The sequence below is a fragment of the Anabrus simplex genome, chromosome 1 (genome assembly GCF_040414725.1).
Source record: "Anabrus simplex isolate iqAnaSimp1 chromosome 1, ASM4041472v1, whole genome shotgun sequence".
In the NCBI taxonomy this organism is placed as follows: domain Eukaryota; kingdom Metazoa; phylum Arthropoda; class Insecta; order Orthoptera; family Tettigoniidae; genus Anabrus; species Anabrus simplex.
In genome coordinates, this window is record NC_090265.1 from 1,050,855,954 (window position 1) to 1,050,883,622 (window position 27,669).

Below are 27,669 nucleotides of genomic sequence, written 5' to 3' on the forward strand. Positions count from 1 at the left end.
CTGTTGAGAGAGCCAATCAAATGTCACAGATGTAAAAATGTTAGTTAATTGTGTCATACCTTTCAGCTTAGCCTCATTCCTTTGATGGTTTGCTGTATCTTGTGTTTCAGCAGCTCACTTCTGCCAGCACTTAAAACTGTATCACAGCACTTCCAGTCCACTTTGTTGTTACAAGTTGCTTTACGTCGCACCGACACAGATAGGTCTTTATACTTGTCACTTTCATGAAAAGATAACCAGCCTCTAAATTGAGTTTCTAGTAACCACTTTAAAAAACTTATTTTCTTCATTTTTTTAAGTTTTCACTAATTCTCTCCTTCAAACTCACACTTCTTAGGTGTGGATGGACTCTGCTCACCATTTTTGGATGTCCCTTTTAGGACTTTGCACTACACAATTATATGAGAGTGAATAACCAATTGACACTATATAAATGAATATCAAATTGAGACAAATGCAAGATGCACAATGGGAACCTTGACTGAAACTATGTGACTAATGATATATTACTAAGAGTCAAAGGTAGCCTATAAACTACCTACTATTGCTTGAATAAACTAAATCATGAGACTTCACATGGCCATATCCTACAACATGCCTGAATATGGAGCTGAGATTCCACATCTGGGTGAATCAGGGAGGGGTTATGTAGTCATGTGACGTTGCACAGATAAAGGTAATCATAAGAAAAGGTAGCTATTGTTCAGATATTTTGAAGTTTCGTGAGGTCATCAATAGTAAAACTGAAGAATGAGAAGGCAATGCAAAGCTGTGATGAAATAAGTATCTGGGGATTCACCAGTTACATAATTTATGCTGAGAGATTAATGGTGCATTGCATCACACACCTATGCAAAGTGCATTGCTAAGCAGTGACGAAATAAGAATTTGTAGGTTTACCAATTACATCATGCTGTTCTTAACATCTAGAATTTAAAAATCAAGGCTACCCATGTAATATGAAATAAGAATTTGATTGTTAAATAGGAAACATAATACACGTATTAATCAGTAATAAGTACCTACAATTTGGGGCATTCTTCATGAAAATTCCCTACGTAAAAATTGGGTGTAAATGTACATGCATATAGGGAAATTTCCCTACATCTGGCAACAATGTTGGGAAGGGTGAAGGAGGGCACCAATACAAAGTATTTTTAAAACAGTGGTGTTTGCAATATTCAGCCTATATTTAAATTAGGTTTACAATAATTGTGAGTTGTTGTAAATTTAAAAGCAAATGTTCATTTGGTGTTATACCGGAAAGTAAGGAAGGAAGAAACTCTTGAAACTTGTGGAATGGTATCTTTAACTCTAATTTACCAGCAAAACGTAAAGCATTTGTGGCTATAAATTATCTCTTCTTTGCATTGTCATGTTAGTTTCTATCTTCTTTTCTTGGCAACAATACTGTAACTATTACTGGTCTAGTTACTTAATTGAATGCTGTAATTTTGGTTAAGTTATGTGTGCTCATTTATATAGGCATAATATTTTAATTTCATTTACAACTCTCAAATATGCCTCATAAGATATCAAAACACATTAAAAGTAATAACTGCCATTTATTCAAATAAATAATGCTACAGAATACTAATTTTAATACGAATCGGTTTTAATATAAACAAAAAAAATATTAATGGCATAATTTACCTCTTGTCATTTCATTACTTGCTGTTTTTAGTAAAAACATTAATTACTTTTTGTTTTATCAAAGCTTTGTTTCAAACGAAGCATGTTTGAACAATGATGGAATTCTGAATGGAATAAGAGTACCGTACAGTAGTAAGTGGGAAAAAGCATCACACATTAGTCATGTGAATGTATGGTTCCACTGTTTTCTGCTTTGTTTCTTCAGCCCAGAATGAAATTTTTCCTCCAGTTCCCATTTCAAATCAAATAAAGTAAACCTCTTTTTCTTCATAGCAGTGTTGTTATGTCTTCTATCTCCTTATGGTAAACAACTATACTGGAGTACCTACTCTTTAATTTAAGAATAGATAGTAGTGTCTTAGCAAGGAATATGTAATATTCACAGTTCGAAGAAAGGAAACCTTGTTCAGAAGATAAGTAGAAGATGTAATGGGCCAGTGCTGCCCAGTATTATATTACCGGTACGCGTTTTAAACATTTATGTTCATCAAAAATACACAAGACACTTCAAAACGTTTTTCAAGGATAAACATTTCAAAACGTGACTAACCATGTTATAATTAAGATTTGGAAGTTAAGGAAAAGTCATATTTCTTTCCTGAGCTCATTTAACCCAAAATCTGAAAAATAAGTGTGAATGGTGCCTTTGCTGGTGGGACCTAGTGTTTACAGTGCACTATGTCTTCTGGTATAGGCTAGAGCAATTTTGTTACTTTCATTGATCTGTCTCTGTCTTATCCTGGGCTTTGACAATATGAAAGTGACTGAGGTATGAGTGATGCTAGTATTGTCAATCCTTATGCAGCCAGTCCCTGCTATGAATGGTGTGAAACTGTTGCTCATAGGGTTGGTTGGTGCATGCATTTCAGTGGACCTGGCAGACTGATATGTAATAGCAACTTCTGGCTCGGTGAGGAAAGCAACGGGAAACTACCTCACTCCTCATTTCCCTGGTACGCCTCTTCAGTGATGCCTAGGCCATCTATGACAGCTGATGGCAGAGCTGTTGAGGATCCAACCAGCCTTCGAGCTAATGACTAAACATACATACAAGTGTGAATGACGGGTCCCTGACCCCCTTTTAAGCAATTTGATGTTGCGTATAAATGCATATTTTGGCCATTTTTATTGTTTGGGTCATATTTTGCTCCTTTTGGTGATATACGGTCATATTTGGTAATAATTTCAGCATGTTTGTTTTTAAATGAGGTATCGTTGACAAGGTACATGTTATCTGCATCGAGTTTCAGACACAGGATTTCCAAATAGTGTAGTAGATGTATTTTTCTTTCTTCCTACCAGAACAGACAGCAGGTTTAGAAGATCTGATTCCAATAAGGAGCTGATTTACGGACGTCTTTTAGCACACCTTTCTGGACAAGTTAGATTGCGACACTATACGTGTGACCTCACAGAATGTGATGATGTGCGTTTCCACCTTTGAATAGGATGGCTCGCCAGTTTAGAAACAATTAGCAAACAAGGAAATGTCATGTTATCTCTTGCCCATTTCTTCCTTGATGGGTCCAGTTACAGTTCCCTTCCCCTTACACTATCAACAAATTTCAACAAACTAGTCACACTTGTAGTACTGCAGTAAATCCCATCATGCCAAAAGTGAAGAGCAATGAAGGTGTAAAATTATGAAATTATGTGAAAGAGTTTGGTGAAGAGATCTTCAGTACTAACGGAACAATTCCTTTTTGTAAAGCATGTGAAGTTAAGGTAATGGTGGTAAAGCAAAAAATGTGCACCAGCACTGCGCTACGGCTAAGCATTAAAGATGCACGAATTGAAAGTCTTTGAATATAGCAGGCAAGCTCTTTTGTTTGATACAGCGAAATCTTCATCTACCAAACTTTCCGATTTCTCAAAATATCTGTGCAAAATGTTGGTAACTACCAGTATTCTGCTTAAGAAAGTGAAGAACGAGCACTTCTGAAAATTCCTAACTAAATACACAACACAGTCGATTCCACACAAGGCAACAATGCAAAATACTTATTTGCCCTTCTGTTATGAAGAAGCACTTCGAAAAATTAGAATCAGTATAGGCAACAATAGCGCCTGAGTATCCTTTGATGAAACCATGCATCTTTGTGGGAGATATGTTGCGCATGTTATAATGGGCACGCTTCTCATGGATTGTCCAAGCAATATATATTTACTTCATTCAGAGGTTCTAGATACAGATAACCATTGCATGAAGCTTTTGTGATATGGTGAAGTTAGGCGAGAACAAATCTTGTTGTTAGTAACTTATGCTGCACCCTACATGGTGAAAGCAGCAAAGTATTCTACACAGAAAGAGTCCATTCAACGCGTCTTGCTCATGGGTTTCTCAGAGTTGCTGAAGTAATACAGCAGAATTTTTCTGATTTTGACCATTTAATATCAAATGTTAAGAAAATATTGAGAAGGCTCCACTGAGGATGGCAAAATTCAAAGATCACGCACCTTCGCTTCCCCTTCCTCCTCAGCCAGTGCTCCCTCAATGGAGAACGTGGCTTAATGCAGTGGAGTACTGCTGTGAACACTAAGAAACTGTGCAAAAAAAAGGTTTCTGCTTTTGACAGTAGTGAGGCATCGTCAATAAAAACTTCATGTCATATTTTATCTTTTACATCATATTTTATCAGTTTTTAGGTCATATTTTATCAATTTAAGTCATATTTACCTAGTTTTTAGGGCATATATTGTACTTTTTTAGATCATAAACTTCCAATCCCTAGTTATAATTCATCAGTAACACAGAACTCCTCAAGATTGTAATCATCTACAGTAATTATAATATGGTCTTTGGTATTATGAATCTCACAATGTGAGTGAACCTCAGATTAGGATTACAATTTTGAGCAAGACAGGAATCATATAAAGGTAGAGGCACTACAGGGTCACAAACTTTGGACTCTACATTGCAAGAAAATTACTTTCAAACTTATTTTTCAATTCTTGAGATCAGTTGATTGAGAAGCACTGATCATGAGGCTTATTATTCAGTCCATTTTATGATACGGTATCTATTTTATAACTTCTTGTCATACAAGTCAATAATATTTTAGAAAATATTTACCTGAATTGTTAGATGTAGTAATGAATCAGGATCAGGTTCCGCAGAAACAAGGAAAGTATAGGCCTGTATTGTCAACGAGTAGCTCTCCTGCTGCTCATAGTCCAATTCCTTAGTTAGAGTAAGCTCACCCGTATTCTTGTCCAGTTTAAATATACCTTCCGTATTACCACCTAGAAGAGAAAGAAGAGAAAACATTATAAATTTGAAGGTTGAATTTACTGAAAAAATTCAAAAACTTATACCAAAGAAATTTCACAGCATTTTGAATCAGGTATTTAATAATTCAACTTGTCCAACAAAAATTGAAATTTTATGTAATAAAGTAAGCCCTAATTATCATTTTAAAATTAAAATAAACTTTCTTTGTAAAAATGTTCAATATTGTTTATTGTTTGAGCTGGTTAAAAACTAATTATTTAAATTAATGTCATTAGAATGTTAAGGCATCCTAACATCAACAACAATAACATTCAGTACAAACCTCCTTGATTGAAGTTTAGGACTGAGGGTACCTTCGATAGCAAAAATTTTTTTTGGGTATGGAATGTGAAGCAAATTGGAGTTTTATGTTGGAATTGACAAAATTGTTGCTATTTATGTAATGCAATTAAGTATTTAATAATTCAACTTGTCTAACAAAAATGGAAATTTGATATAATAAAGTAGGCCCTAGAAATATTTTAAAATAACAAAGACTTTCTTTACAAAAATGTTCAGTGTTGTTTTTTTATTTGAGCTTGTTAACCCTCTTGTTTGTCACTATGTTGCAGCACCATCTCAACCTAAGCAAATCATGTGCCATGGACTCTCTCTCCTTGTTGCTCTCTGTAGGTCAGGGCTGCCACAATCATGCATAGGCCATCTGTGTGAGAAATGCATTCAACACCTTTGTTATCATGTTCATCACAGTTTTCTCAATGTAGAACTTCAACAGTTACATTGTTTGTTAGTTCCTGCTCTTTGTCTCTTTCCAGCCAACCCATGAAATCTTCTTGGTTCACAAGCTCAATTGGAGGACTTGTTAGAGCCACTAGTTCGTAACTTCATTATTTGGGTCATAGTTTGTGGAACACATTGTTATGAATTTTACTGCAAATTTGATTATCTCAATGAAACAAGTGCCTCTATTAACATGGAGCCTCAGATAATCAGCTATAAACTGTAATAATATATAACACCTATTGTATGACCTCAGCTACTGTGTGCAAGCATAGGCCACCTGCATGGCAGTTTCAACACTATTTTACTTCAGCAGATGGCAGAGAAACCAGAACTCTATTAGGCAACCTATAACCAGGCATTTTAATGAATTTTTAAGAAAAATGCTGAATGTGTCACCAGAGATCTTTTACATGCCGACATGTAACTCCAAATGAATTTCCTCCCGCCCTTCAAAAATTCTCAACTACCTCTGTGGGGTTTGAGCCTTTGGTCGTGGGATCAAGAGGCCAAAATTTTACCAATAGTTCACTGAAAGAGGCTATATTTTTTAAATGAAAACTGTGGAACACAATGACTTTCCTATCATCCAGTTTTGAACAAATTCCAGCTTCTGTATAGCTCTGCATCTAAAAACAACATAATTATGCTTAGTGAATTGAACAAGTTGGCTGTGTTGTTTAGGCTATCCAGCTGTTAATTTGAATTTGGGAGATACTTGGTTTGAACTCCACCGTCAACAGCCCTGAAAATGGTTCTCTGTAGTTCCCCCATTTTTACACCAGGTAATTGCTGGGGCTGTACTTCAGTTAAGACCAAAGTCATTTCCTTTCCTTCGATCCTATCAACACCATAAAATCTCTCTTAGTTAGTGCAATGTAAAACCATTAGCAAATATGGTTAGTGAACAGGCTTGACTGTGCCATAGTTGGTTATGTGGAATGGAAGTTACAGAACACAGTATTTCTGTTGTTGGTTACCATTTAATAATGTTTAAATACAAGAGATCCACATAAATAGAATACTTGGTGTATCGAAAAGCCCAATTCAGATAAGTTACTGTTAAGATATTGAGAAATGTTGGAAATTATTGTAAAGTTCACAACTGTTTCACACATTTTTTGCTATCTAACCAATCTTTATCACAAATATTTTGCAATAGACATTTGTTAACATCATCATAGGTGAGATGTTGAATTATAATCATCACCACCATCATAATGAATTCACTACTGTTACTGATTTCACCATACTTTATTATTATGTTAGATAATTGCTTAAAAATCCGCCTCAGTAGCATAACGGTTAGCACAATTAGCTGCCATCCTTGGAAGCCCAGGTTCGATTCTCAGTACTGCCAGAAATTTAAGAATGGCAGGAGGTTAAAATGGTACATGCAGCTTACCTCTATTGAGGGTGTGCCTGAAAAGAACAGCACCACCTCAGGACAAGGACACAGGTTTACTTTTTATTGTTTAAAATTGGGCCAATACAGTGCAGGAGTCACAGTTGCAGATTTTCTCAGCATAGAATACATCAAGTGGGTGTTAGAAATTAATGAATGCACAAAAAATTTATTTTTCTTTACTTCAGCTCTCCTTTTGTGGATGTTTTCAAATCATACTACTGCCAATCTTCAACGATTCAGTTACATTTTCCTGAGTGTCTTTAGGCATATCTACCTTCATAGGCTAGACAGGAGCAGTAGATATATATACTTGCTTGCAGGTTGTAGTACTTCATCGCCTCAGCTTTCTTATCTTGTATGCGGGCTCCCTTATGCTCAGTTACTATGAGCTTATTCAGTTCCTTTTGAATAATTCTTTCCTCTTGTTTCCATTTGTGGTAGGCTCGAACCTTCTTTAAGATAATGAGACATTTTAGAAATTACCGTAAAGTTCACAGCTATTTCACAATTTTTTTACTATCTAATCAACCTTTCTCATAAATATTATCTCACACATATGAAATAAACGACACTTTACAATACAGGCTATCAGGTCACCTATTTTACCATGTGCTCTGAGCTCCAACTTCACCACTTACTGTTGCACCATCTGTACTTGAAACATATTTGGATAAACTACTTAGAACTTCCTCTTTTCAATTCAACTCAGTTGTTACATTTTTGATAGTTATAGTTTTTGGAAGTACTGAAGGAAGTCTGCAACACACAAATTCTTACTGAGGCACCCAGTACTGGAATGAAACTATAAGATGTGTTCTATGCTGACATATTTAAAGAAATAAACCAGTATGTATATTAACTCTTCTACTTGATCCTTGGTTGAGATATATTTTACAATGAGGGATCTATTCTTTAGCATGTCTCTAAAAACATTGTGTCTAATGTCAAATTTCTTACTTCTATTATGGAAACGGGGTTCTCAGTTAATTTCAACACACTTTGATTGTCACAGTGTATGGTCAGATCAGCAAGAGTGTTGATTTTGCACACTCAAATATTGTCATATATAGTACTGCTTCTGTAGTACTCAGTGCAACAATTCTCTGTTTTCAACAGTTCCTAGATATGAGGCATCCACCAAGCATATAGAAGCAGACCATGTATGATGTTCTATCTGAACATAGATGCATCTTGCCTAGTCTATGTCCACAAACCCTCTATCTGGTTCCAAGTTTGATACAAAAACTAATCCAATGCTAGTGGTTCTCTTCAGATAATTAAGGACTCTCTTGGCTGCTTTCCAGTGTTCCATCCAATAGCAGTCACTAAATTGTCCTACATAGCTAACAGCAAATGAGACATCTGGATTTGTGCTCATAAACAATTATGTAAGATTGTGATAAAGACGTTTTTGCCCCTCTTCACTTAGCTTCTCCTCCTTTATCAGCTTGATCCCAGTATCTAATGGTGAGACCACTGGTTTATCACTCATTCATATAAAATTGTTTGAGAACTTTTTGATATACCCTTGTTGGTATGTTCTAACCTGACTGTTGCCCTGAAAGAACTCTATTCCTAAACAAAAATGTGCAAATCCACAAGATCTTGAGTTCAAATTTAGTTGCCAATTTCCTTCCCAATTTGGCAATTGTCTCTTGATTCCAAGATGCTATCAAAATATCAACAACATTGTAACTGTACACAAGTATGATCCCCAATTTTAGGTTAGGAAATGTTTGTAAATGATGATCTCCCAATTTTAAGTTAGGAAATTTTTGTAAAATAATTTATAATATAAAGTAGTAAATGTTATGTGAGTGTGTTAAATTAAGATGTAGGAACATAGTATTATAAGAAGAATTTGTAGTTAGGGGATATTGAACATTTATATCTTAATACACTGTTTACATAACTTTTAATTTGGGTAATAGTCTGTACACATGGCCTAGCAGTGAAGATTGTGCGACACGGGAAACAGCGACTAAATCGGTAAAGACGGTTGAAGTCAGTAAGTGTTGCAACAAGTAGCTTGGAAATCCAGAGTACAGCCAGGAAGTATAGGCTGAAGATGATAATTCATCAATGTGGATGGAACAGTAGAGATCACTAACTTTCATATCAGCCACTTAGTAACCAATCCAAAAGCTCTGATTTTAAATGAGGTTGCAATGACTGAGAGATGCTTGAAGATGTTTCAGTTAGAGCGTTGCTACAGTGGACTTTTGTAGATGCTACAGCCATGTGGAGCAAGCCTATATACACTATGTGATCAAAAGTATCCGGACACCCCCAAAAACATACGTTTTTCATCTTAGGTGCATTGTGATGCCACCTACTGCCAGGTACTCCATAGCAGCGACCTCAGTAGTCATTAGACATCGTGAGAGAGCAGAATGGGGTGCTCCGCAGAACTCACAGACTTCGAACGTGGTCAGGTGTTTGTGTGACGTGTACACAAGATTTCCACACTCCTAACCATCCCTAGGTCCGCTGTTTCTGATGTGATGGTGAAGTGGAAACATGAAGGGACACATACAGCACAAAAGCGTACAAGCCAACTTCGTCTGTTGACTGACAGAGACCGCCGACAGTTGAAGAGGGTCATAAAATGTAATAGGCAGGCATCTATCCAGACCATCACATAGGAATTCCAAACTGCATCAGGATCCACTCCAAGTACTATGACAGTTCATCCGATGGCAGGGTGTGGGTATGGCGAATGCCCGGTGAATGTCATCTGCCAGAGTGTGTAGTGCCAACAGTAAACTTTGGCGGCGGTGGTATTATGGTGTGATCGTGCTTTTCATGGAGGGGGCTTGCAACCCTTGTTGTTTTGCATGGCACTATCACAGCACAGGCCTACATTGATGTTTTAAGCTCCTTCTTGCTTCCCACTGTTGAAGAGCACTTTGGGGATGGTGACTGCATCTTTCGACACGATCGAGCACCTGTTCATAATGTACGACCTGTGGCGGAGTGGTTACACGACAATAACATCCCTGTCATGGACGGCCTGAAACGTCCCGACCTGAATCCTACAGAACACCTTTGGGATGTTTTGGAATGCCGACTTCATGCCAGGCCTCACCGACCGACAGCACTACCTCTCCTCAGTGCAGCGCTCTATGAAGAATGGGCTGCCATTCCCCAAACAACCTTCCAGCACCTGATTGAACGTATGCCTGCGAGAGTGGAATCTGTCATCAAGGCTAAGGGTGGGCCAACACCCTATTGAATTCCAGCATTACCAATGGAGGGTGCCACAAACTTGTACGTCATGTTCAGCCAGGTGTCTGGATACTTTTGATCGCATAGTGTATATGCGTACGCATGTCACAATTCAATTGGACAGCAGAATTAACAAGTTGCATGTCTGTTACGTTCTATAACCACACAGCTTCTGAACTGTCTACCACATTTGCATGAACCAGCTTCATATATAACAGTTCCAGCATAATGCTGCATGTCTTATACAACATGACACAGGTATTCTCTTAAATCTTCCATACATAGTACAAATCACTAATTCTAATCTACCAGTAACAGCATTCTAAAAATAACATTGAGATATGATTGGTTATTTTTTCCATTGTTGTACAGTCCACAACATGAGAAAGATCAGTGAGCAAAACATTCTTCTCATCACCCAAGATGATTGCAGTATAAGAATCTCATATTTGGTTTTATTCCATATTGACTGTATAGTGTCCACCTTAGTCAATACAAATGTGTCTTAAAAGAAAAATGAACAAAGTTCCATCCCATTTTGTTGTTTCTTCAGTTTATTACTGTAAGTACTCACTTCTGTTTTTTTTTCTTCCCATAATCTTATAACCACTGATGTCTCAATGCATGCAACCGGCACCCCTACAAGCAACATTTTCTTCTTGTATGGGAATTAGCAGTGTGTCGTGTGATTATATGGCATACCTGAACATCTAGAATCCAAAAGGCAATACAATAATATGAATGTTTACAGTTCAACTGTTTATCATGATTTCCATATCCCCTAGCGTGTTGACCATGTTGAAACAATTGTTTGGATTGTCATGCATATCTCATTTTCTGCCATTTTTTGTGTATTGACCAATTTAGGAGTGTTGCTTTCCTCACCAAGGCATTTGTTAAGTTCCCTTCTACTTCTTTCACGTTTTACGTGCAGTGTTATAGTTTTTCACTAGTTTTAATTCACTTGGCAAATGACAAGCAACATACTTCATAACAAATACACTGGGTCCATAAAAACACTAATGGTTTATTTATTTTATTTATTGCATGGCTTTTTGTGCCAGGAGAGTCTTGAGGACATGTTCGTATCGCTTGGTGCAGATCTTTCTATTTGATGCCCATGGGCAACCTGAATGTCTGGATATGGGATGATGATAATGAGGTAGGAAGAGGGTGAAACCCAGTGTCAGCACATAGCCTGCTCCTGCCAAATAATACCAAGGGATCTGCTCAAAGCTGTACGTTCACACTTGATGGACAAATCACCATCAACAGCGTCATTTGCTCTCACTCCATATGAACACTCCAGAGAGGTTTGGAATTGAATCCAGGTTTTTGGCACGCAATCTAAGTGATTTTAAATTGTATAGGCCTAGCACTACCTCGCCTACCTTGCCAGTCAACATTCTGATGGTGATATTTTTTTGATCAACGGGACTCGAATGAGATAACCATAGTGTCAGACCATACAGACTTGACGCCTTAATGATCATGGCCACCAGGCGGGCTACACTAATGGTAACTCACATGTTTCTTGGATGAGATAAAGTAACAAACTGATCACAATGTTGAGCACAACACACACAGAAAACAAGATGGTATAAACTGAAACTTGCAGAACATCCATAACATTTAGAACATAAAAATATTATTCTAAACTAACACTAACTTTCTTATTAGATGTGAGAACACTGAGCTTTTCCCCAAATTTCATAGGAATAATCCAACACTTATTCATCAATATTAATTTTGTCATAGAATGTTATTTTGATGGTATGATATTGGCAAATAGTAAACTAAAATGGTTCAAATTTAAACATGGTATTTTTATTTTCTTATTTTCCATAGGTTCAAGTGTGCCAAGATCTGTTTTTGGTGAGACATGGTTTTTACAGTGAACTGTGTCTTCTGATATGGGCCAGAATAAATTTGTTACTTTCACTGACCTGTCTCAGTCTCATCCTTGGCTTTGACAATATGAAAGTGACCGAGGCATGAGTGATGCTAGTAATACCATTTCATACACAGACAGTCTCTGTTATGAATGGTGTGATGTCTGTTGCAGTGTACTAGTGGGCTTGGTAGACTGATATCTAGCAGATGCCTTCTAGCTCAGTGAACAAACCAACGAGAAAACTACCTCACTCATCATTACCCTAGTACGTCTTTTCATTGACACCTAGGCTACCTATGACAGCTTATGGTTGAGCTGTTGAGGATTCAACCAACCTTAGAGTTGAGGACTCTACATACACAAGTTCAAAAATATGAACAAGAAGATGAATTTGGTATTACCTCCTTTTTTGTGCAGGATTCATAGCACTGATGACACATCACCTCATAATCTGCAAGCCTTTGAGCTAAGCAGTGTTTGCTTGGAAGACCAAGGCCAATCATAGTTGTAGCACCATGGATTCCTTCTTTTCCCTCTCTTACGCAATATATGCCACTGGTGTTGTTCCATGAATACAGTTAAACATATTGTGGTAGTTTGGCAGGGTTCTTGAAACTAAAATCCTAGTCAGAGATTTCCCTATCGACTAAATTTATTAAACTGCTATTTAAAGTTATTAACATTTTTCTCTTACAGCATCTCACAGTACAGTGTCATTCTCAGAGCAGTTTGCTTCATGCATTGCCTAACTTTGCATAATCAAGACTGTCTTACTCTTTGCTTATATACTCACAAAAGACTCACAACAATCATGTAACTGCCTCATGCTCACGATTGTTTTAAGATCATTAAAGACCGACTATCAATCCTCTGGTTTAAATTTAAATATAGGTCTGATTCTCAAAAAAGTATCTCAAAGTTTCAGCTTCCAGATCACTTCAGGCACCTTTCCTTGGTTGGCAATTTCCAGCATATTCTAAGCAGCTTCTATCTTGCGAGCCTCAAAAATTTGTCAGGGCCATTGTTTTACTCAAAACTGGCCCTATTCACATAGTAACCTTCCATCAGCTGCCTCTTACTGTAGGCCTTCACTGTCACAATATGTCGAATGTACATGTATTCATGAACCACTTCACACAAAGGAGTAAGAATGAATGAATGAATGAATGAATCAATCAATCAATCAATCAATCAATCAATCAATCAACAGTGATCTGCATTCAGGGTTGTCATCCAAGTGGAAAATTTTCTATCAGTTGTTTACTTGGTCTTTTCTTAAATAATTTTGCAGAAGTTGGAAATTTATCAAACATCTCCCTTAGTACTTTATTCCAATCCCTAATTCATCTTCCTATAAACAAATATTTGACTTAATTTGTCCTCTTGAATACCAGTTTTATCTTCATATTACTATAAGATCTTTCCTACTTTTAAAAACTTCCTTCTAGTTTTTGTCTATTCATGCTTTTTTTTTTATATAGTGGAATCCAAATATTTTCAGTTTTGACTTGGTTAATCTATAACTGTAAGGTTCTTCAGATTGTCAAAAACATCACACACAATAGACAATAATTCCAATCACCAACCACCTACAAGTTAGCAGAACTGAACACAGTGATACACAGAGCTATAATCATAGCAAAAAAAAAACCAAACAGATATAACAGTGAAATGTGAATAATAAAACAAACAGTGTTAGAAAACAACCACCCACCCAACACAGTAGATTGTCTCTCAAGAAAATGGTAAAAAAGCCTAAACAAACCTCCACCCAAAAATGAAAAATACATAGTTCTCTATTTTGTGAACAAGAAACATATACAACATGCTAACTTATTTGAAAAGTAAGGTTTTAAAATAGCATTCACAACACACAACACATTAAAAAATCAAATTAGTAAATGCAATCTAAATGAAAAAATATCAGTTTTCCAAATCAGGAATATATATGAACTCAAATGCAAAGAACCATATAGGAATGCCACATACATATATTGGCCAAACAAAACATAGTGTTCACATCAGATACAAAAAACACACACACAAAATTAGGCACAACACATACTTAACTTCCTGTGAACACATATAGATATACTAGCAAATGTACCCATGCTTTGCTACGGTATTCAACATTGTATACAGATATCGAAGTAAATACTGTACGTGCAGTAAATAAGATTGTTTTAAAATTGCATGTCTCTTAGCGTTATCCAAGAAATAGCATGAGGAGGTCCCCATACGTTGTTTCCAATGTAAAATGTGGGTTGCGGAGTTGTGATGATAATGGCAGGCTCACCTGCCTACTGCCATTCACAATCAAGTTGCGAAGTTTACATTATAATTGCAGGCCCCATTGCCTACTGCGCGTTCATAATCGATTTGGGGAGTTATCGTTACAATGGCAGGCCCCTCTCCTACTTCAAGATAGATTACAGTTGAGGAGTTTTTATTATAATGGCAGGCAACTTCCCTACCACCAATCAAAATTGAGTTGTGCAGTTATCATTATAATGACAGGCCCTTTTTCCTACTGCCAGTCAGCTTACTGCCGGTCACACAGAGTTGGTGAGTTTCCATTAAAATAGCAGGCCACTATGCCTAATGAGTCGCATTTTAGACTGGTACATTTGTTTATAATGACGGGCACCCTAGTCGACAGCCAAACACAATTGGGTAGGAGAGTTTTGAACAAAATTGCATGCTTGCATGCTCCCTTACCTTCTGCAAGTCAAATAGAGAAGTGAATTATTCATTACAATGGTAGGCCCTCCTTACCAATGCCAGTTACACAGGAGTTGGAGAAGGACCCCATTCCTACTGCCAGTCAAAGTCTGTGTGGGAGTACTGATTACAATAGCAGACACACCCTTCCTCAAAGGCTACAAATCAACATCAATGAATATACAGTATATACAGTGACACACAAAAGTATATGCATGTTTACAATATTGCAGACCTTCATTTACAGATTAACTGCTACTAAACAGTATGTCATATTAACAAAGGATTGTACCACAAGATGCAGTATTTAGCGGCCTAAATGGCTGGTCCTATGATATTTTCTCACATCTCATCTATTCACGGATCAGTAGAAATGTTGAATAGGGTGTAATTTGTGTAAGATTATCTTACAATCCATTTTGGATAGTTATGTGACATAGCATTTGGCTCACATATGGGTACTGGGTGGGCCAATGTTTGCATACAGTTTGATGATTCTATCTTTTCTGTAAGTGATTGAAAGTATGAATTATGCATGTAGAAAGACCAGATTTACTTAAAATTGAAAAATAAAGGTGAATCTAACTTATAAGGGATACAGATATGACAAAAAGTCATAAGAACAAGGTTGAAGATCACTCCAAATTGATCAGAGATTGTGCCATCCATTATGTGATAGGACTTCCCATTTATCCCACTAAATATCTTGAAACAAAGGTCTGCACCATCATTAAAATTGCCTCCATATTTTGATATTCTTCGGGGATAAAAAGTGAAAAGTTTAAAGATCTTGGAAGTTTTCCGTCCGTTACAGGCTGAAACGTATAATCTTGCCAAATTTCAATTTTCTTGCTTGTCTGACAGATTATACCGCAATCTGGATTTTGGGTGAGGGGGTAAAAATGAGGACTTTCAGGAAACTACACCAAAAATATACAGATGGTTACCCCTCAAACGGGTAGCTGTATGAAAATTTCACCAAAATAGTCAATGTACAGGCACACACAGTCGTTACAATTTTATTTATATAGATAAGGAATCTGCTCCATGTGCAACACCTTTTGGGCTAAGTCCGCTGGACTTAACCTGCAAAACCGACCGTTCATGATATCTCACTTATTAGTCCTCCTGTCGAAAAATGCATATGAGAAAAAAAAGTTTTAGAAATGGATTTCCATTAAGGATTGAAGATTTCCATTAATTTTGGACGTGCATATTTTGAGGGAGTGCAAAATCATGGTTTCGGTTTCGTATAAACCCCCACTAAATTTAGGTATTCAGAAATAATATTGGCCCTAAAACCTACTCAAGGACAGGTGGATTCTAAAAATCAAGTTTGTTAGAAATATATTCAGTAGTTTTAAAGTTATAAGCACTCATACAAACAGACACCAAAGCTAAGAAATATGCAGATGGTCATTATTACAACTGAAACGGAAACTGTACAGAAATTCTGCCAAATAATCAATGTACAGACACACGGTCATTACGATTATATTTATATAAATGACAGATAAACATGGGCACGTTTGTAAGTGGAAACCTTCATTTCAAGATTTACTGCTCCTAAATGGTAGATCATACCAACAAACGGTTTTCACCCTCAGACATCCCTTTTATTGCTCTACATGTTTGGTCTTAAAACATTTTCTCATATCTCCCATATTTATGGGTTCGATTGAGTTGCGATATTTGAGTGGGATGAAATTTGAGTACCTTTCTAACATTTCACATTATTTTTCACATACTTATGTGGAAGCTAGAATCATGAAATTTAGTTTGCATATAGCCATTAGTCTTGTCAATGTGTGTGCCAAATTTGATGACTCTGTCTTTCCTATAAGGGTGTCGGACTAAGTAACATACGTGTAAAAAGCACAAAATTTATGAACAATCGAAATATACAGCCAAATCTACCCTATAAGACAGAGAGAGAGAGGGGGGTGACAAATTGTCACAGGACCAAAGTTGTAGATCACTCCAAATTAAACAGAGATTTTGCCATCCGTTTTGTGATAGGACTTACCGTTTAGCTGCAAAATACCTCGAAACCAAGGTCTGCACCGTCATTAAATTGCCTCCATATTTCAATATTCTTTGGCATAAAAAGTGAAAAATTTTAAGATCTTGGAAGAATTCTGTAGGTTACCGGCTAAAACGTATAATTTTGCTTAATTTCAATTTTCTAGATTGTGTGGCAGATTGTGAGGCAATCTTGATTTTGGGCAAGGGGGTAAAATTTAGGACTTTCAGGAAACTATAGCTAAAAAGTATGTAGATGGTCATTATTAACCCTTAAACAGAAAGCTGTACGAATTTTTTTTTTTTTTACTGATAATATTATTTATTCATTCATTCATTCATTCATTTATTTATTTATTTATTTATTTCGTAAAGGGCACCTGAGGTATGGCTCATGTAGGTGCAATACATATCTGATATACATGTAGCAGAATTAGGAGATAACACAAAATCTTAAATTTTTTACATGAGAATAAATGGAAAGTGAGTTAAACTCATTATAGAGGTATGATTTTAATTCGCCAAAATAGTCAATGCACAGGCACACGGTCATTACGATTTGATTGATAGAGACAGATAAGGAATCTGCTCTGTGTATAACACCTTTTGGCCTATGTCCACTGAACATAGCCTGAGACCCGACCTTTTATGATATCTCCCTTATTAATCCTCCTGTTGAAAAAAATGCACATGAGGAAAGAAATTAGAATATTTCCATCAAGTTTGGTCGATTTCCAGTCGGGGTGATCTTGTACTTTATATGTTGTGGGAGAGTAAAATCACCATTTCACTTCCCTATAAAATCCCAGTCCATTCTGGGAATTTGAAGTGGTATTGACCTTAAAACCAAACCTTGGATAGGTGGATGCTAAATACAAAGTTTGGTTCAAATACCTTCAGTAGTTTTCAAGTTGTAAGAAATACGCTCTACACGCACCCGCTCTTGCATTAAGTCTGGTGGGACTTTTACCGGACTGCACTCATTCCAGCAGCTTGTTCTACAAATAGCGCAAGGTTCATTGGGTTCCGTCTGAATTGAGACTACCTTTAAAAACAGCAATCGTTCATGCTACATAGAACGAATCCAGCTTTCTTAATTCTTCAAGTCTATACTGGTCATATTGGACAATTCCCTCTGCGCCATTGTGGATCTCGCTTTTAGAACCTTCCAGAAACATATGAACTTACATAAGATTTCACTCGAATTTAAGTGTGCAACACAAGTTCAACCGTCAACCTAAGACTTTGTCATCAAGTGATTTTATACGACATCACAATACTTTTATTCATCTGTTAATTTTAACATATTCTGGTCATATTTATTGTAACACATGTATAAGGTTTTTACTTTTGTATGTCATTCCATCACCATCCCATCCCCTTGTTCATCCACATCACTTCATTTTTAGATTATGTCTTTTGCTTGTAATTTTGGCTAGGCTGATGATGGTCCAAAAAACAGACCGAAACTAGTACCTGTTATTATATTGTAATGTTTTGATAAACGTTAAATGATTTTAAGTATTGAGAAGGTGGAACAATAAAATTTTGTACTCATTTTTAAGTTAGGAATAGGAAAGACCTAGGAGTTGGAAGGAAGCAGCTGTGGCCTTAATTAAGGTACAGCCCCAGCATTTGCCTGGTGTGAAAATGGGAAACCATGGAAAACCATCTTCAGGGCTGCCGACAGTGGGATTCGAACCCACTATCTCCCGGATGCAAGCTCACAGCCGCGCGCCTCTAACCGCACAACCAACTCACCCAGTGTGTGTATATTTTGGGGGGGGAGTGCAAAATCATGGTAATGGTTTCATATAAACCCGCAGTTAGTTCAGGGATTTAGAAACACTATTTGCACTAAAACCTACCCAAGGACAGATGGATTCTAAATATGAAGTTTGGTGGAAATATATCCAGTAGTTTTCAATTTATAGAAGGACAGACAAACAGGCACCAAAGCTAAAAATTATGCAGATGGTCATTATTACACTGTACAGAAATTTCGCCAAAATAGTAAATGTACAGATTGTACATGTAAGACAATGTCAACCACTTCATGGACATCAGCACTGATCTTAAAATATTACACATTGGAAATATAGAAAATCACTAAATATAAAGAAGGCAATAGGAACACACATCTTGAAAAAGCCAACCAGAATAACTTCAACAGTCACACAACACACTTAAAAGATTCCATATTCTTTAATCTACTAAATTAAATCACGTATCAGTGAAGCACAACAACTCAAACTCTATTAGATTATATAGTTTATTAATTCACTAATGCTCATTGAATATCCCCTAAATCACTTAGAAATTATTTATAATAACAAGAACAACTGTACCGGAGTTCATTTAAAGTGAGCGCCTTTTAGAAGGCCATCTGTTATATGAACAGTGAAACTTATTTCAGAAGAAGTTTCGAACTTTGTGTTCATATGTCTCTATTGTTGACTTATGTGCCCCCTCTGGTGGGAAGATGAACAATTAATTTTTGAAGAAATTTGTAGTTTCTAAGTTTGCAAAACTGTGTTCTTTTTTTCTTTTCTTTTTTTTCTTTTTGCTAGTTATTTTACGTCGCACTGACACAGATAGGTCTTATGCCGACTAAACTGTGTTCTTAGGTTACTAGCACTGCCATCTCTTCCTTCATTTAATGTGTTAATACATTTATGCCTGGAATTGGTTCATATGTAAACACGTCATACCATACCGTGAGTATTTTGCTCAACGCGTGACCACTCACATTACTCTCATCCTAGCGACCACTGGCGGGTTAACAAAGCTATACAAAAACAGAGAGACAAATTATTTTGAAATTTCCATTCCTACAATTAGGGCGTGGATATTATTCAAAGGCAGCAATTATTTGCATATATATGGTAATAACATTTTAAATAATGAGCAGTTTCTCATTTCCTTCACCACATAGGCTTACCTATGACCCTGAACGGTGAATTTTCAAAACTTTCTTTCTTCATGAACTTCAAACTGAGGATACATTTAACATTGGGAATTTGTGAGGGAGCTGCCAGCAATTTTGTTTTTCAGAGTTAGCAACCTTGTATTTAGTTCATGAACAGACTTCTCTGCAATCTTTTAAAACAAAGAACTTCACATCATAAAATATCTAGTATTGTTCAGATTACAGCCATACATTCATAGAAAATTAAAAATGTCATAAAATCCTCACCTGTGATATTATACAGTGTTTTTTGCCAATATTCATCTTCTTCTGTAAGGCCTTTGTTGTTGGCATCTTCTGCTTCATAGATTTTCTGCCTGAAGTCAATAGTGTTCTCTGTAAGAAAAATAAAATAGAATAATGAAATGGACTAGATAAATTAGTAGTAGTATAGACCATGGCCTCTCAAACGCCCAAAATCTCACGCGTGCAGAGTTCCTGTGCACAGTGCATCAGTCCCATTTGGCTCGGCTCAGACCAACGCTTCGTCTCTGGGCTACTCGGCTAAGCTCAGCTCAACTCGGCTCAACTCGGCTCTTATTTGGAGCACTACGGAGCAAGTGAGGAAGAGGGAGACAGGCGTGGGGAAAGAGAGTGACAGCGCTATTGCTCCAAATTGAGGAGTGGGGCAACCAAGCGAAGTCATCTTTTGCACCGTGCACAATGCATGCACTCTGAGAGGCCCTGGTTTAGACTGTTATGACATTGTATCTTTAGATTTTTACCTATTGTTTTCTGTAAGATGCTTTCAAGCCTGTCTGTGGCTGTTATCTATATTATGTACCTACTGTAACAGAAAATAAAATTTTATAGTGCTAATATGCATTTTTGAGATTATAAAAACCTTTTCTTCACTTTCAGTGTTAGTATTTCATAAAACAAGCAGTAATATTAATTTATTATATTATTATGTTCTCACAGTATGCATCTAAGTAAAACATGCAAGCCAAGTAGAAATATTAAGTTTTCACAGTACATATCTAAAATAAAATTTCAAGCCAAGCAGCTGGAAGGGTGGTTGTTGGGGTTGTGAGGCAAGCTTGGAATCAGGAAGGGGTGGGCTTTACCATTATCTCCACACCATTTGCTTCTACTAATAGAATGTCACAGAAGCCACGGACACTGACAGAATTAAGATGACAGTAGTAAGGAATTCATCGATTTCGAAGAACACATTTAACAATCAACACTAACGACTTCCTTTTCTTTACAGTTCCGACTGAAACAACTGAAGCTAGAAATTCAAACAAAGTGCCAGTTTTCTTTTGATATTGTGCTAGTGTTACAAAATGCCTAAACCAAACACTTGTAAGACTGCATTAATAAGGCAGTGGATTGCAGATTTCATGTGTTTTATGACAAATGTGAAAATGATTTTCTGCCAGCCATGCAACAAAGAGGTAAATATAAATGTTTTAAATATAACTTTTTCTTCTAATTTAATTTTTTCTTTCACAAATTACTTCAACCTTATGTTTCTGATGCCATCTATAAATATGTTATTTTTTCAACTAAATATGGCCTATGCAAATGTAAATTAGAGCAGTAAAAGGCATTTGTCAGCTACCACGCTCCACAATCCACTACATATAAATACAGTATACACTTTGATGTGCCATTTCACATAGCAGTGGACATCTGAAGCAACATTCTACAGATATAATTTGTTTACTTTTGCAACATTAAATTGTAGTTTTGACAAGTTTTTGTATATTGTTAACAAAAATTAAAAACTACAGCATAATTAATTTTTTACACTAAGAAGTAGTTAATTAAAATCTTTCAATGCTCATTGCACCTGATTTAAAAAATATTTGAATGCATCTTAATAAAATATCACTTCAGGATGTAGATTAAGAAATGCTTGCACCATATTAAAATACAACAAATGTAAGCATGATGCTTGACAAAAATCCAGGGTGAAAAGTGTGTCAGATATTTTGAAGGAGTATAATGCAAACCTACCAGAAAGGTTTAATACTGTTAGGGTTTTACTGTTCAATTACATACCAGTCACTTCAACAAAGTAATCCTCTCCAGCAAAAGACAAACTTACACCACAACATTTGGAAATGTTATTAGTGATTTGTTGTGCACAGAATTATGGCAGAAATAACAGTGAGAATGACAATGATGCAAGAATAATTTTGCTGTTGCCTTGATCAGCAATTTGCCACTTTAAATGATTTCATCTCAACCAGATTTAAACTACAGTATTGTACACAAATGCTACATTACGATGTCTTGTATGCTCTATTTAAAAAAAATATAAACACGCTGTATTATTCCTACTTGTACAGTATTACTTCAGATGTATTTCATGAATTTCATTTTAAACTATTTTAAAACAACAAGAACTTATTTTAAAAAATTTTCCCACACATACAGGTGCCTAAAACATTCTTTGGGAACTAAAGATCTGATGTCTGGTTATGAATTAAGTGTCTGCATTATTCTTTGTTTCAAAAGCTCTGTGCTTTTGTATATTTCTCTGTTTTTAACGTTGAAATTGTTAAGAACTTACTGCAGTCTAATGATTACCTTAGTACCCTTACCCTCCATGACCAAGTATAATATCCCTCTAAATTATCTACACTCATCTATTAGCCTCACAGGATCCATTAGAGAACCAATCATATTCAATCTCAGGGCTCGAAAATTTCTGGGCACCGAGTCACCATGGCGACTAGAAATATGAGTCTGGCACCTAGGTTTACCTGATGTTGGTATTTCCAATTTTTACCTGCCAGTACATCTGATTTTCATGTAAGGGGATGGATTAAAACAAGTTATAATAAATTTGTTACTAGATAAGGTTCAAAGTTTCAATTTTACCTTGAGTATTAAATATATTTATTTTAATTGAGTTAGGAGTGTGCAGTTATTATGGTAGAATAGTAGTACCAGTTCCTCACTTCAAGCTGACAAAGAAGGTTTGGTGTATGATGAAATGAAACGCCTAGAGGAAAGATTTCTCAAGAGCAAACATAGCATTGGTATTGTTAAATGTGCAACTGGGTATTTGATTCTTTTATCTGGTCAAAAAGAAACTAGAGAATTTTGTAGAAAGGGATATCAAAACATTGGTGTAGCATTTTAAAACCAACTTGTGGGTTCTACAATGAATTTTGGGAAAACAGAGCAATGGTATGAATTTGCAAGTAAGCATCCGCATTTTTCATATCGATGTTATACACTTTTAAAAGAAGTAAAAAAAAATTTTTAAAAACACAACGGTTCCACCTGATCGATACTGTTTATTTGCCCTAAGGTAAATTAAAAACTGCAGAACATGTTTCATCTACTTTGTAGACATCTTCAGCTATACGGTATGAATTCAAAGTGCTTGGCAAGGGGATGAAATTAAGTAAGCTTTTGAGAAAAAGTTGTATCGAAAAGTCAAATTTTTATGTTAGGCAAGCTGCTTCCCATTGTGTCAGTATTATTTGCATGAAGTGTTTCTTGTGAGAGAGGGTTTAGTTTAATGAGCCTAAATAAATAGCAATTTGAGGTCATCAATGTAGACATTTTAAAAACCAACTTGTGGCCTCTATTTGCAATACAGTCCACAACAGAGCTCCTCCATCTCATTCTAGGACGTCCCCTAGGCCTCTTTCCAGTCTCAGTATTCTCTCTGCTGGAATTCTCATCATGTGTCCAAACCATTTTAGCTTTGCTGTATCAATCTCTTCTTGAAGTTTACACACTCCCACGCTTCTCCTTATTTCCTCATTTCATATTCTATCTCGTCTTGTCTTTCCCTGTATACTCCTCAAGAACCTTATTTCAGCTGCTTGTATCTTACTTTCGTTCCGCTTACTTAACATCCAGGCTGCTGAAGCTTACGTCAATCAGTCACTACTGATCTGCATTTAGGGCAGTCGCCCAGGTGGCAGATTCCCTATCTGTTGTTTTCCTAGCCCTTTCTTAAATGATTGCAAAGAAATTGGAAATTTATTGAACATCTCCCTTGGTAAGTTATTCCAGTCCCTAACTCCCCCTCCTATAAATGAATATTTGTCCCAATTTGTCCTCTTGAATTCCAACTTTATCTTCATATTGTGATCTTTCCTACTTTTAAAGACATCATCCAAACTTATTCGTCTACTGATGTCCTCCCACGCCATCTCTCCACTGACAGCTTGGAACATACCACTTAGTTCAGCAACTCGTCTCCTTTCTCCCAAATGTTCCCAGCCCATACTTCGCAAAATTTTTGTAACGCTACTCTTTTGTCAGAAATCACCCAGAACAAATCGAGCTGCTTTTCTTTGGATTTTTTCCAGTTCCTGAATCAAGTAATCCTGGTAAGGGTCCCATACACTGGAACCATACTCTAGTTGGGGTCTCACCAGAGACAAATATGCTCTCTCCTTTACAACTTTACTACAACCCCTAAATACTCTCATAACCATGTGCAGAGATCTGTACCCTTTATTTACAATTCCATTTATGTGATTACTCCATTGAAGATCTTTCCTTATATTAATACCTAGGTATTTACAATGATCACCAAAGGAAACTTTCACCCCATCAATGCAGTAATTAAAACTGAGAGGACTTTTTCTATTTGTGAAACTCACAACCTGACTTTTATCCCCGTTTATCATCATACCATTGCCTACTGTCCATCTCACAACATTATCAAGGTCATTTTGCAGTTGCTCACAATCTTGTAACTTATTTATTACTCTGTAGAGAATAACATCATCTGTGAAAAGCCTTATCTCTGATTCCACTTCTTTACACATATCATTGATTTATATAATAAAACATAAAGGTCCAATAATACTGCCTTGAGGAATTCCCCTCTTAATTTTTACAGGGACAGATAAAAATTCACCTACTCTAATTCTCTGAGTTCTATTTTCTAGAAACAGAGCCACCCATTCAGTCACTCTTTTGTCTAGTCCAAATACACTCACTTTTGCCAGTAGTCTCCCATTATCTACCCTATCAAATGCCTTAGATAGGTCAATCGTGATACAGTCCAATTGACCTCCTGAATCCAGGAAATCTGCTATATCTTGCTGGAATCCTACAAGCTGGGCTTCAGTGGAATAACCTTTCCTAAACCCAAACTGCCTTTTATCAAACCAGTTATTAATTTTGCAAACATGTCTAATATAACCAGAAAGAATGCATTCCCAAAGCTTACATACAATGCATGTCAAACTCACTGGCCTGTAATTTTCAGCTTTATATCTATCACCCTTTCCTTTATATACTGGGGCTACTATAGCAACTCTTCATTCATTTGGTAAAGTTCCTCCATGCAAACAATAATCAAATAAGTACTTCAGATATGGTACTATATCCCAACCCACTGTCTTTAGTATATCCCCAGAAACCTTATCAATTCCAGCTGCTTTTCTAGTTTTCAACTTTTGTGTCTTACTGTAAATGCCATTGCTGTCATAGGTAAATTTTAATACTTCTTTAGTATGAGTCACCTCCTCTATCTGGACATTATCCTTGTAACCAACAATCTTTACATACTGCTGGCTGAATATTTCTGCCTTTTGAAGATCCTCGCATACACACTACCCTTGTTCATTAATGATTCCTGGAATGTCCTTCTTGGAACCTGTTTCTGCCTCAAAGTACCTATACATACTCTTCCATTTTTCACTAAAATTAGTATGGCCACCAATTACGCTTGCCATCATGTTATCCTTAGCTGACTTCTTTGCTAGATTCAACTTCCTAGTAAGTTCCTTCAATTTCTCCTTACTTCCACAGCCATTTCTATATTTCTTTCCAACCTGCACCTCCTTCTTAGTCTCTTTACTTCCCTGTTATAATATAGTGGATCTTTACCATTCGTTACCACCTTTAAAGGTACAAACCTATTTTCACATTCCTCAACAATTGCTTTAAACCCATCCCAGAGTCTGTTTACATTTTTATTTACCATTTTCCACCGAGCATATTTACTTATTAAAAACTCCCTCATGCCTGTTTTATCAGCCATATGGTACTGCCTAACAGTCCAAATTTTAATCTCTTCCTTTCTTTCACATTTATTTTAATTACCACAAAAAAAGCTTCGTGATCACTAATACCATCTATTACTTCGGTTTCTCTATAGAGCTCATCTGGTTTTACCAGCACCACATCCAGAATATTCTTCCCTCTAGTTGGTTCCATCACTTTCTGAATCAGGTGCCCTTCCCATATTAACTTATTTGCCATTTGTTGGTCATGCTTCCTGTTGTTCGCATTACCTTCGCAATTGACACCTGGTAAATTGAGATCACCCGTTACAATCTCGTTCCTTTCCTTATAATTTCCCACATAGCTGATTATCTTATCAAATAATTCTGAATCAGCATCTGTGCTACCCTTTTCTGGTCTGTACACTCCAAAGACATCAAGTTGCCTATTATCTTTAGAGATGAGCCTTACCCCTAGAATTTCGTGTTTGTCATCTTTAACTTTTTCGTAGCTTACAAATTCTTCTTTCACGAGAATGAATACTCCCCCTCCTACCATTTCTGTTCTATCTCTACGATACACCCTCCAGTTCCGTGAGAAAATTTCTGCATCCATTATATCATTTCTCAGCCATGATTCAACTCCTATTACAATATCTGGTAAGTATATATCTATTAAATTACTTAATTCTATTCCTTTCTTTACAATACTTCTACAGTTGAGCACTAACAGTTTTATGTCATCACTACTTAATTTACAGTTCCCTGTTCCCTTAACACCGCTCCCTAGGCCACCCTGTTTCCCTGAATGTTCCTCCATATAACCCTTCTAAACAAATTTCCTAACTTATATGTACCACTGCGGTTTAAGTAAAGGCCATCTGAGTGCAGATCCCTATCTCCTACCCACCCATTAGGATCTATAAATTTGACTCCCAATTTCCCACATACTTACTCCATAGTCTCATTTAAATCCCCAATCACCTTCCAGTCAGTATCCTTCCTACACAGTATTCCACTGATAACAATCTCCGCTTCCTTAAAACTTCACCCGTGCTGCATTTACCAGATCCTACACATCCCCAACTATGTTGGTACTTATACCTGCTTGTCTTACGTTGTTAGTACCAACGTGAAACACTACCGCCTTCTCAGTATAGGTTTATAATAGGACGAGTTTAAAATGTTCTTGCACTTCATTGGCACATCTTTGTTCCATACAATGTCTCACATTGGTAGAAACTTGCAGACTGCTGTATTCATAAATCAATTTCTCCATCCAAATTTCCATCTTGTTATATCACGCTGTCTAAATAATTAAAATTTTTCACTACTTCAAGAGGTTCATTACCTATTTTTATCACTCCCCTGCATTTTTTGTTACCTCTTGTCATGATGAAAGTCTTACTTTTCACAGTACTAATCTTCATTCCAAAATTTATCTCCTCATTCCATAAATCAGCTTGTGTCTGTACTTCCTCTTCATTATCTCCCCAAACTACAATATCATCAGCAAAGAGCATAGACTTTACTTGCTCACCCATCATCTTCTCCTTGGTACTATGGAGAATTCTATCCATGATGATAATGAAGAGTAAGGGAGACAATACACTTCCCTGTCTTAAGTCTGTCTGAAATTCTGAATCATTCAGTTTGACCCACTTTGGTTCTACACAGCTTTCATAATTTTGATACAATGCTATTACCATTGTTTCATTCCCAATCTGTGCCTCTGTCAATGTTTTCCACACCAAATATCTTGGGACACTGTCATATGCCTTTTCAATATCTAGAAATGTTACTACCATGTCCTTTCCCTATTTGCAA

The 27,669-nt window shown here is 36.4% G+C and overlaps 1 protein-coding gene across 1 annotated transcript in view; it reads right to left on the bottom strand.

The window, feature by feature from the left end:
• Positions 1–27,669, bottom strand: part of LOC136857948 (cadherin-AgCad1) — a 452,227-nt gene that overhangs the window by 120,807 nt on the left and 303,751 nt on the right. Inside the window, exons 25-26 of the mRNA XM_067137073.2 lie at positions 20,135–20,242; positions 4,727–4,896 (exon numbers count right to left, since the gene is read on the bottom strand). Coding sequence (XP_066993174.2) covers positions 4,727–4,896; positions 20,135–20,242 — 278 coding nt within the window. The remainder of the gene's footprint in view (positions 1–4,726; positions 4,897–20,134; positions 20,243–27,669) is intronic.